General features: G+C 39.0%; 1 protein-coding gene across 5 annotated transcripts; it reads right to left on the reverse strand.

Annotated features, from left to right (window-relative positions):
- Window positions 1–696: 696 nt before the first annotated feature.
- On the reverse strand, window positions 697–10,568 carry zbtb22b (zinc finger and BTB domain containing 22b). 5 transcript variants are annotated; one of them, XM_077009558.1, is made up of 5 exons: window positions 9,563–10,568; window positions 8,102–8,172; window positions 7,946–8,008; window positions 6,784–7,674; window positions 697–6,706 (listed from the first exon to the last, which is right to left on the reverse strand). In XM_077009558.1, the coding sequence occupies exons 2-5, from the start codon at window positions 8,168–8,170 to the stop codon at window positions 5,762–5,764; spliced, it is 1,968 nt and encodes a 655-aa protein (XP_076865673.1). In that variant the 5' UTR covers window positions 8,171–8,172; window positions 9,563–10,568; the 3' UTR covers window positions 697–5,761. The 5 variants fall into 5 exon arrangements, with proteins under 5 accessions (XP_076865673.1, XP_076865674.1, XP_076865675.1 ...); XM_077009559.1 differs by having other exon boundaries at window positions 697–5,046; window positions 6,051–6,706; window positions 7,946–8,172; window positions 9,563–10,567; XM_077009560.1 differs by having other exon boundaries at window positions 697–5,046; window positions 5,998–6,706; window positions 7,946–8,172; window positions 9,563–10,566.
- Window positions 10,569–12,527: the final 1,959 nt, after the last annotated feature.

The raw sequence follows: 12,527 nt of genomic DNA on the forward strand, positions 1-12,527 counted from the left end.
ACAATCAAAAGTAGGCACACTTGGGCTTAGCATAATGCCTAAAATTAAAGTAATGGAAATTCTACTTGTATCTACTTGATCATTTTATACTACTAAAATAATTGCAGATTGATGCAAGGTACTGTGATCACAAAATGGTTGAAAAAAGCCTTATTTTGCCAGTTTGCCAGACAGTGTATATATTGGATATAATATATATATATATTTTTTTTTTTTTAAGAATAGATGGAATAGGAGTCCTGTAGGTGTGATGGCTAATGCAAGAAAAAAATGGAATGCTGGACTGTGGAAAGTCAATTACACCTTCAGGGCTTACATCAAGCACTATTGGTTATACTACATTGTAGCATCTTCTTTACTAACCAATAAAAAATTCCAAATTTCTCCAAAGGGTTATGTATAGTTGACTACATTTAAGCACATGAACTTCACTCTACTAAAGCTACAGTATAAGCAATCAAGTTTAAAGCTTAGCTATTATTGTAGCAAAGCTACAAAACCACTTTGAACCAAAACATGCAATTACATGTCCAGTGGAAGCCAAATGCAGGTTTTGCACCCTTTTATTTAGTTTACTTAAGCATGCACATACAAATCCCCACAAAAGTCTCTTTAGAAATTGAGCAGGTTCTTTTTAAAAAATGAACGTAAATAAATGAAAACTTTGACAACAGAAAAAAGGACAATGAATTGAGGTCACTGCAACAGTTGGTGTTTATTTCTGCCTTTCATTTAGACTTTACTGAAGACAACACAGATCTATTTGGTCTAAATCAGACATTAGCAGTGTAGTCTGCTACTAGTAGCATGTTTACAAACTAGCATGTGTAACAAAATTCAAAATGTATAAGCAGTTCAGTTTAATCACAATTGTAGCAACAGTTGTAGCAGGGAATAAATGTGTTCTAACATTCCTGCCTTTTCAAACCACTATTTCAGCTACTAAGCAACTTTCAATTTATTTTTTTTACTGAATTTATCTTGCTAATTTGGAACTAGTGTGTAAGCACTGGATCTATTCCATTTCACAATGTTTAACTCCAACTTTATACTTAAACAGGGTATTGTAAACATATACATGTCTGAGGTATGTGGTCTTTTTGGCCAACACTGTCTTATGCGAGTTGGCGTATAATATCACTTATGATTAAATTATCACATACACTATATGGCCAAAAGTATGTGGACACCCTATTGATTGAGATCAGGTGTTTCAATTACACCCATTGCTAATAGGTATATACAAATCAAGCACATGTCCATGAGCTCTTCATAGACATTCAGTGGTAGTAAAATGGGTTGTTCCAAAGAACTAAGTTTAAACATGGTACTGTCATAGGATGCCCCTTTTTGAAATTTCTGCCCTGCAAGATCTGCCTTGGTCACCTGTAATTGCTGTAATTGTGAATCAGAGGCAACTATGTGCAATACAAGCTCAGCCTAGACGCAGCAGACCACAAACTCACAGCATGTGGTCGAATAGTGCTTAGTACATAGGGGATAAAAACCACCTGTCCTCTATAACATCACACCTTAAAGAGCTCCAAACTGCTTCTGGAAGCATTGCCAGCACAAGATCAGTACATATGTAGCTTTATGAAATGGTTTTCCATGGCCAGTTGTACATGAGCCTGAGAACTGCACAATGCCAAGCATCTGGGGCTAGATGGATTACATTTCACTATCTGGTAGGCTGATGGACAAAAGCCAGGAGAATGCTACTGTGTCAGCAGTCCCTTTCCTGTTCCAGGATGACTGTACCTGTGCACAAAGCGAGGTCCATTCAGACATGGTTTAGTGTGAAGGAACTCCACACTGGAGTGTTAAATTGTCAGAGTTAAACATTTCCGAGTTGATTTTCACTCCCAAAGAGTAATTTTAACACTGTTAAGATTTAAATGATGTTTATTGTTGGAGTTATCTGACAGAGTTGATCAAGTCAGTGTTAATCCAACTAAATGACTCCCGCAAAGACGTCATTACTCAGCCCATGCATTTCACTTAAGCTGAAATACATTATGTACAATAAAACACCCTCAGAGATTATATACTTACAAAACCTTGATGTCAGGGACCGAATAGCAAACGTGTTGAGGTGATTAGCACAGTTAAGCACACTAGAGGATTGGGTAGAGTAGTACACTCTGCAATGAGTTTCCCAATGAATGTTATGTTCCTCCCTCAGGTGGGTGTGGCCCATTAGGGATACCGACACCTGAAAGTCGCTTGCCTATTGTTTTGTCTATGTACCAGTTGACTTCTGGTTATTGTATCCTTTATTTGGATTATGTTACGGGTTTTGCGTTGGTGCACTTTATTCAATAAATCCTACATTTTCAATGAGATTGGTAGTGTTATTTTAACTCTTAACAAAGTAACTCTCACCAAGTGTTAAACTATTTTGAAAGTGTTAATTTAACTCTGCAGAGTTTGGAGCTACATAAAAAAGTGTTAAAATTAACTTTGTGGGAGTTAATTCAACACTGTGCAGGTCACTGCACAGCAAAAATTCCAAAGCCCCATCTTTCATTCCCCTGAACAGCTTTGGAATAAACTGGAACAATAATTGCAAACCGTGCCGCCTTGTCCAGCATCATTGCCTGACTCTCAAAATCATTTTTGGCAGAGCAGGCAATTTCCAGAAACTCAGAAGAGTAGATGGGGTGGGTGTGGGGGTGGCGCAACTAGGGTTAGAGTTATATTAATATATTAATGTCCATGCTTTTGGAAACATGTCCAACTCGCTCATTTGATTCTCAGGTATCGGCATACTTTTGGCTGTATAATGTATTTCCATACGGCTTTTCCCATTTCCATTCAAGGATCCATGGGATTTCCTCTTAGAAAGAAAGAAAGAAAATCCTTTATAAAAATTAAAATTACCATGTCTCTTTGCATTTGCATACATGTAGATACAAAAAATGATTTAGTCTAACCGATTTCTAATGTACAAGAGGTCTTGGTCCACTTAATCCATACAAGTTAAAAATCTTGAACATGGAAAACAGTTTTATGTCTATAGGCTGAGCTTTAAAAAAGAGTTTCTGAATGCACTGGGAACCATAATTTGCTGCACATTCGTTCAAACATTAAAGCTCTATATGTCCATTTTAAAACATGGCAATTCATTTCTATAGCCTTCATAGAAGGCAGCCCTTTGTTAATTTGAATGAGTGCTGTTTATAATTGTGATGTTAAAGACATGTTTTCATGTCCAACACTCTTACCTGTTCCTTACCTTTTTCAAACATTTTTAAAATAAAAGGAAGATGTTTAACTTACTAAAGCTTTTCACAAGCTAACAATTACAAAACAAAGCTTTGATTAATGCAATCATGAAATTAGTACATTAAATGTAAGATATTTGTTAAAAATATCTTAAGATTTAGCTTTGAAAACAGAACCTACGGTAAGTACAGCACAATAGTGTGTGCAGCACCGAAAATTGGTGCTTTCTCTAGGCTGCTTTCTCTAGGCATTACCCTCTTGGTTCCATCTGAAATTCATACAATGTTAGTATCTTAAATTAGGCTGCCATAAAAGAGGTAGAAACTACAAAGATCCTGACTCTACTGTCAGAATATACTCTTGAGGGTAGAGTCAGGTTGATCAGGTATCTACCTCTTTAGTTTTTCCTTGGCAAGCTGTTTTGAATTTCCATAATCAGACATTTTATGGAACTCAGGTAAAAACTGTGCCCTTTGCCTTGACCACTGAAAGGCCTAGACAATCAACTACAACAACTCATTTTGTAATTACCTTACAACAAGTACTAGGTTAGTGTATAGCAACGGCTCACCTACTGATACCTTTAGTTATCTGCAATGATTGTTATTCTAATGATTTGCAATGTTGCATACTCTGCAATTGTTATGCTTTATAGAGCAGGATAATAACTTTAACAGTAGTCAAACTAGTTTTAGCTCTGCCTGGCTCAGTGAAGATCATGGGTTGCAAAACTATATATTCATATTCTTATTATTCAGAACCAAGCCTCTCAGAGAGGGAAGGGGAAGCATACAGCCCAATAACTCTGCTTGGTGAATAAACAGAAAAACATCCTTTCAAAAGGCTGGGATGATAAACTAATTTACAGCATTATGACCTCACAAGTTACACATACACTATATTGCCGAAAGTATTCGCTTACCCATCCAAAATGATCAGAATCAGGTGTTCCGATCACTAACACACAGGTGTATTAAAATTAAGCACCTAGGCATGCAGACTGTTTTTACAAACATTTGTGAAAGAATCGGTTGCTCTCAGAAGCTCAGTGAATTCCAGCGTGGCACTGTGATAGGATGCCACCTGTGCACCAATCCAGTCGTGAAATTTCTGCGCTCCTAAATACTCCACAGTCTCAACTGTCAGCTGTTAGAAAACGGAAGTGTTTGGGAATTACAGCAACTCAGCCACAAAGTGGTAGGCCATGTAGATTGACAGAGCGAGGTCAGCAAATGCAAAGATGTTGACAACTTTCTGTAGAGTTAATCACTACAGACATCCAAACTTCATGTGGCCTGCAAATTACCTCAAGAACAGTGTGCAGAGAGCTTCATGGAATGGGATTCCATGGTCGAGCAGCTGCATCCAAGCCATACATCACCAAGTGCAATACAAAGCGTCGGATGCTGTGGTGTAAAGCACACCGCCATTGGACTCTAGAGCAGTGGAGGCGTATTGTCTGGAGTGACTAATTCCGCTTCTCCATCTGGCAATCTGATGGACGAGTGGGTTTTAGCAGCTGCCAGGAGAATGGTACTTGTGTGACTGCATTGTGCCAAGTGTAAAGTTTGGTGGAGGGATGTGGTGTGGGGTTGTTTATTTAGTTCCATTGAAAGGAATGCTTCAGCATACCAAGACATTTTGGAGAATTCCATGCTCCCAACTTTGTGGCAACAGTTTGGAGCTGGCCCCTTCCTCTTCCAACATTACTGTGCACCAGTGTACAAAGCATGGTCCATAAAGACATGGATGGCAGAGTCAGGTGTGGATGAACTTGACTGGCCTGCACAGAGTCCTGACCTCAACCCGATAGAACACCTTTGGGATGAATTAGAGCGGAGACAGAGAGTCAGGCCTTCTCATTCAACATCAGTATGTGACCTCACAAATGCACTTCTGAAACAATGATCAAAAATCCCCATAAACACACTCCTAAACCAACTCTTAAGGACAGCCTTTCCAGAAGAGTTGAAGCTGTTCTAGCTGCAAAGGGTGGACCAACGTCATATTGAATCCTTTGGATAAAGAATGGGATGTCACTAAAACTCGTATGTGAGTCAAGGAAGATGAGCAAATGTTTTTGGCAATATAGTGTATGTACTTCAGAGCAATTGTTTTCCATTGCACAGGCAAACTGGAAAGTAAAAGTAGAGCTGGAAAAATACCAGATTAGTTATCAATAATTCTGTCTACTGTAAGCTATGGCACTTTTAAATTACAGTAGATGATTATCCTGTGTTAATGAGGCAGATTGTGTGTGACAGTGGCTGGCATCTCCCAGTTCAGAATTTACCTCTGAATATTGACAGTCACCATAGCAGTCTAGTTTTATATATTTTACTTTGCGAACTTAACAGATGAATGATCACTTGATAAAGATCCTTGCTTTCTTCATAGGACATGCACCATGATACACAAATCTCAAAGTGTTAAGAGAATATGACAAATGTACAACTTGGTTCCTTTTACTTATTTAAAAATTACAAGATAATACATCCCTTTTTGAATGACTATGCATCCTTTAACATAAAAATTAAGTGACACTGTTTTCACCAACACTAACCTCACCAACCTCTTCCCCACATCCACCATGACTTACCCCCAACCCAAGCACACCTGAACTGAGACCATATATCCCACTTTGGGTATTTAATCCTAAAAGAGGACCAGGAACTGCCATAGTCAAACAAGGAACTCCACTACTGCTACTGGAGTGATGTGGAGACAAAATTGAGTGTCCACTCCTATCATCAATACTTCCTTGGGTACCTTCACTGCCTGAAGATGCATGCTGAAGATGATGTTGAGGCGAGATGACTGACCCTTCTGATCCTCGTGACTCGCTAGTTCCGCTGATGCCTCCACGTCTCTCACAGTGTGAGCGGTGCCTCATGAAGCTGTCACGCCACATAAACTTCTTCCCACAGCCATGACAGTCATAAGGCTTCAAACCCGTGTGTGTCTTCATGTGCTCTGTGAGGTGGTGCTTCATCTTGAACTTCTTGGCACAGACTGGACAGTGGAAAGGGCGCAGGTCCAGATGCATGTTGATGTGACGGTCTCGCATGCTCTTGTGGGTGAACTTCTTGCCACAATGACACATGAAGACCTTGCCTGAGGTGCCAGTCCCATTACCATCTAATCCTTCTAACCCACCATCTATTCCACCTTGCACAGACAGGTGGGCTGCTCCATGCTCTACACTTCCTTTTAAAGACACTCCGGACAAACTTCCTGAAACTCCTAATGGTGGAGAAGAGTCTAGAGGAGCCTGGTTGTATAAAAGGATCTGGTTCCCCTGCATGTCCAGTGGAAAGAGCTGGGCTCTAGCAGCAGCTGACTGAACGGAGCCAAGTAAGGCAGAAACCGCCCGACTGCTAGTCTGGCTGGGGTTTTCTAGAGAGTGCTGTGATGATGACTGGTCCATCAAACTGCTTTCAAACTTGAGGTAGTCTTCAGAGGAATGGCAGTAGTCAACCTGTAAACATGTAAATCTATTAGAATTGATTAAAGACAGTTTTATCTAGTGCATTCTTGGATAACCTGGCTACTCACCTGTGTCTCCATTTCTTCCCTACTGCTGAGGTCTGCAGAGAGTGTCCTAACATTAGAAATATTAAATGTCCTCTCCCTTTCTCTCTCCTTGGCAATCTCCAACTCTCTTTCCTCTTCATCTTCACCCCCTTCTTCGCCCGAAACCACAATAAGGTCATCATCCCTGGAATGCTCAGTTTTTACTACCACCCACTGCTTCCGAGGCATTATGCTTGGTTGTATATATGTAGGACGCTTCTGCTGAGGTGAGGCCTCTCCGTCTTGGTAAGATGAAACCCCAAAACTGTCACTTACTCCCACCTCTTGATCTGAGGCAGGTGTGTACTTCTTCCTCCTGCTGCTCCCCCGTTCACGTTTTCTGGGGTACAAAAGCTCATCATCATCATCTTCATCCTCCTCCTCAATTAGGAATGCCTCCTCCCGACCGGAAGGCATGCAGTAGTTAGGAGTGGAATGCATGCCTCCATCCCCTGCTGCTCCTGTAGTTGCCATGGTTCCACTAAAACTAGCATCTTTGGGACTGAAGTAATTTGTGCTGCTGGGAGATTGACTCTCACTCAGTGAGGGACAGTTAGGAGGATGAACTATAGACTGAGTGTCTCCTCCATCTCTATAGACATCCTTATTAGCGCTGCTGCTGCATCCAGTGTTCTCTGGGGCAGTATCTGGCCCCCGTGGTCCACTAGACCCTCCTTTGCTCTCTTTGAGTAGTTCTGTACATTTGTCCACAATGTGCCACATCTGTAACACACTCCCAACTGTGAGGTAGTTAACAATGTCTTCACGTAGCATTCGCAGCTGGCCAGTGTAGGCACATCTAAGGACACTCTCAAAAGCCAGTGGGTCCATAACAGCTGGGATGGACACTGTGGACATGTTTTTGAGTAGCACCTAATTAACAGAGACATACAGTAAACCTTGAGTCTACAATCTTTGTGCTCTAACAGTTTTTTTCTATGCAAATACAAAGACTTACTGATCTTTATATTATTATTTCATAATGCAAGTATTTTGGAGAACTGTGTGTGCACAACATTCCTAAGACCATTTTAAATACAATAATTTATATGTATATAATAACATCATGTTCTGTTTCTTTAAACAATAAAAACAGGAGGGAGAGGCATGATTGTTATTTCACATTTAAGAGTAAAATACGTACCTGGTCATGAAAGTATGGTGAGGATGCAGCCAACACACAACGATGGGCTTTGAACACCTGGCCCTGCACATTTATGGCAAGGTCACAAAGTTGTCCATCTTCACGCTGTCGGTTAAGGCTGTCCAACACAGATGCCTGTATACTGGGGAAGCATACCTGCACCACTGACCCAGCAGGCACACCAGAGGTGCCATCACAACTGTTTTCCACTGCTGAGGACTGCATTCCTGCAACAGATGAGAGATTTAAAACTGGCCACATTGGTCATCCATAATGAAAACACATGAAACAATTTCTGTTAACAACCCCAATTCCAATGAAGTTGAGAAGAGAATATGATGATCTGCAAATCATTTTCAACCCAAATTCAAATTAATGGAATATAAGATATTTAATGTTCAAACAATTTTGTTTTTTTGCAAATATTCACTAATTTTGAATTTGATGCCTACAATATGTTGCAAAAAAGTTGGAACAGGGGTATGTTTACTACTGTGTAACATCACCTTACCTTTTAACAACACTCAATATAGAACTACTTTTTGACCACAAATACGGACTTATGCTAGTGGGCCACCCAATGGAGGATGGGTTCCCTTTTGAGTCTTGGTCCTCCCGAGGTTTCTTCCTAATCCCCACCATCATAGGGAACTTTTGGCTTGCTCATTAGGGATCTGGACCCATACGATTGTAAAGCTACTTTGTGACTGTGTTGTGAATGTGTTGTAAAAAGCGCTACATAAATCAATTTGACTGACTTTGACTCAATAAGCGGATGGGAACTGAGGACACTAATTGTTGAAGCTTTGTAGGTGGAATTCTTTCCCATTCTTTATGTACAACCGGGGTCTGCTCCTATCCCAACTTTTCTGGAATGTGTTGCAGGTACCAAATTCAATATTTGCAAAAAACAATGAAGTTTATCTGTTTGAACATTAAATATCTTGTCAATGTAGTGTATTCAATTGAATACATGTTGAAAATGATTTGCAAATCATCATATTCTGTTTTTATTTATGTTTTACACAACATCCTAACTTCATTCGAATTGGGGTTGTACTAATAAAGTCTACACATTACATGCCGGTGGTTTGTATTATGACATTTTTGCATAAAGGTATTTGAACCAATTACTGTTGTAATTACTGTTGTACAAATTGTAATGCTAATATTAAGAGGATGTGCTTTCAGGCCTCCAGACCTAATGTAGGGTACAGGTAATCATGAGCTTTCTGCACAACCCCACAAATGCTCTGCCATTTGTTAAAATGTAATGTGTAAGTTCTGGCTAATGCTGTGAATTGATTGTCAGGAAGATGGTGATACTGGTTACAAAAATGCTGGAAATGTACAAAGGATTTTTGTTGTTTGTTTAAATAAAATTACATCAGGTGATTACAACGTATTTTCTTAGAAATCACCTGCTCTTAAAGTACTTACAGAAATCTTACAAAATACAATTTTCCAAAGATAAACTGAACCTGTTGTAAGACCTTCCAACTCACCATCACTAATATTGTTAGGGATTTCCATAATCTTACATCATCTACTAAATGGAACAACAGTACCTAGCCTGAATAAAATTATTAAAAGAAAATTAAATACATAAGCACATACCTTTTTTTAATAAACCGCTGTCTGAGACTCATTTGTGTAGAATGTAGAATTGTACCTAGCTGGCTATATTATCGCACATAAGTTCAAAGCCCACAACACAACTGTTTAAACATCATTATTAGGATGTTTATCTGTCAATATTAGCTAAATGGCAAGCTATCTAGTTAGCAATGTACCACTAGTTGGCTAGTCATTTTTAAGCAAACCATAAAATTCCACTGTTTAACTCGCCAACCAGCCAGCTACGTAGCTACATTTGAAGTACTATAAAATTAAGAGAGAAACCCAAAAGACGTTATTCTGTCGGTCTGGGTCTACAGTGCACGTATACATAACTGGGTCTCGTTTGGGTTAAGGGGAACCTATGTAGGGTAGCTTGCTTGTTTAGTTCCGCTCACCTGGCTAACTAAATATGTATCTAACCAGCCAGCTAGGTAGCTAGCACGCGTATTAGCTACCAAAACAGTCTAAAGACACATCGAGCTAGGTAGTTAGCTATTTAGTAGCTTTGTCAAGGTTAACGTTCAAAATGCTGGATAGTACGGCTAATGACAGTGGCCGAAATATTTTTGTATCCATTTATTGTAAGTATTTCAAGTCAACGGCAGCTAGCTAATTCTTCATAGTTGGCCCTATTTAGCTAGCTACCATGCTTCTGCGCTAGCTAAAGATACGTGACACGAACTAGGATTGTATAGCTACTAGCTAGCTAAACATTCGATTTGATAAGTCTTACCCCCGAAAAATATATTTCAGGCACCAAAATAAGGATGTTCACATAGAAAAACCTCCATTCCCTCACGGTTTCAGGAAATTTAACATAAAATAAAATTTTGAGATTGTAGTCACTTGGCTTTTAGAGACAAACGCTCGCTTGTTGCCTTTAAGAAATCCTAGACACCTAGACTTGTCCGACTAAAAATGTAATGCGACGAAACCCAGTAGTCTAGGTCTTGGCACAGTTGTGGTCTCGAGATTTTTAGGGTTCACACACAGTGTGGGAAACCTATTGTAATTGCTCGGATTTTTCTTCTTTCTTTCTTATAGTATTTATTTTTGTCTTTGGCCGTCACGGCAAAGTAAAATACACCAGACATATTTTAAAGCTGTATTAACAGTGATATTACATTCGTGAATGTATCACTTCGTATCACAGTATGCATAATATAGTAAGCTAGAATTCTATCTGGAGTTAAGAAGCTATGCAAAAAGTGGGTAAAGTCTAAAACTCAATGAGAGACTGAGACTACCATGCATACAGTATTAATGCTCCAAAGTGTTTAATTGTACATGTGCTATGACAAAGTATCCCTTCATTTAAAATGTTAATGTGATGTGTGAGAGCACTAGCAGGTGAATGTTGAACAGTAGATGAATTTTGAAGACTAGCAGGTGAATTTTGCACTTTGCCTTTTGTTCTTTATTATTTTCCTTTTCTCCCAGATAAATTTGAGCAAATTCCAAATTTAATGCACTGAACCTGAAAAAGGATTCAGTGGTAAGATTACAAGCTGTACAGTGACGGTCCAGTTAATCCAAAAGTTTGTAATTCAGACATTTTGGACAAACCTAAGGACTTTATTTAGAAAGGTTAGTTATCTACAATTTTGAAATCATGGACACATACAATTATTGATGTTAGGAGTTATCACAGATATAGTACATGTAATTAAGTGTTACATGCAGGAGAAGTTTGTTAAATTATATGAATAAAGGTTAGAATGTATGCACGGACGTAATTTGGGGGAAGGAGGGGGGGGGGGGGGGATACATGTCCCCTGCACTTTTTCAAAAGCTGGTTTTGTTCCCCTGCAGTTTTTAGTTAAAAAGTTCTCAAGCCATTCGTGCCCCCCCCACCTATGAAATAAAAATTTCATCCTTGAATGTATGTGATAAGTAAGGCAACCCATTTGTGACAACAGCTGCAGATTATGTATAGTTATCAGGTTTTGAAATGAACACTCATTCACCTGCCAAGTGTGGGCAAATTATTTTACCAGGCTGAGGGTGATAGCCCTTATAGTGCTGCTCAGAAAAGGAGGGGTAGTGCATTAAAGCTACAGCTATTTTGTTTTATGAATTGAATGTCGCTGCAGTTATTTAACATCCAGTTTGTGGTGTCTCGATATTGACAAATTGTATGTTCCACAAGACAGAAATATAGTTAATACATTCATCAATTAATTTACATCTTATTAACATATGTAAATAACAATTTCCCGAGATCTATAAAGTTGTAATGCTGTGGCAGGTGAAAATGCTTACTGGCTACTAAATTAATAAGAACCAGTGTTCAGACAAATGCAAGGATTGAAGCCTTTAAACCAACAGACTCAGTGTAATCACATAAAGCTTAGTTTTCAGACCCTTTCATTTTCCCCACACTTTGGTATCAGGGATCCCACACAGGAAAATATTTTCCAAAGTATCTTCTATGACTGACATCAGCTTGTAAATATTTGGGCACCCCTGGTCCACATTTCTATTACTGTGAGAAGTCCATTACATTAGATACTTTTTATGCCTTTTGAAAGTCATCTAAATATTTTCTTTAATATTTTAACTAAGATCATTTTCTGTCTTTTTCACCATAAAAAAGTAAAGACCACAACAAAAGAATTGGCACCCTGTATTGTCAGTTACTCCTCCTTTGGAAAGCATCACAGAATTGTAAACACTTTGTAGCTAACAAAAAGTGATTTCTTGTTTGGGAGATTTCTTACATCTTCCTTGCAAAAGGCTTCTAGTTCTGTGATTCTTGGGTCTTGCATGCACTATTCTTTTGAAGCCCATCCTCTGATTTTCAATGTTTTGATCAGGGTACTTCAAAGTCCATGGCCATCCTCTTCACATTTACATTGTGGTGTTTGCTTCAAGAATGAGCTGGAATTTAATTGAATCCCTGTACCAGTGAAAATGTTGCCTGCACCACTGGCTGAAACACCCAATATTTAACTTTTCCAGG

This window comes from Brachyhypopomus gauderio, chromosome 6, assembly GCF_052324685.1.
Source record: "Brachyhypopomus gauderio isolate BG-103 chromosome 6, BGAUD_0.2, whole genome shotgun sequence".
In the NCBI taxonomy this organism is placed as follows: domain Eukaryota; kingdom Metazoa; phylum Chordata; class Actinopteri; order Gymnotiformes; family Hypopomidae; genus Brachyhypopomus; species Brachyhypopomus gauderio.

Coding starts and splice junctions, on each gene's coding strand:
- zbtb22b (XM_077009557.1), bottom strand. CDS start 8,170: ATGCAGTCCTCAGCAGTGGAAAACAGTTGTGATGGCACCTCTGGTGTG. Junction 7,675..7,945: donor CACCATACTTTCATGACCAG/GTACGTATTTTA, acceptor TCTGTTAATTAG/GTGCTACTCAAAAACATGTC. Junction 6,707..6,783: donor GGGAAGAAATGGAGACACAG/GTGAGTAGCCAG, acceptor ACATGTTTACAG/GTTGACTACTGCCATTCCTC.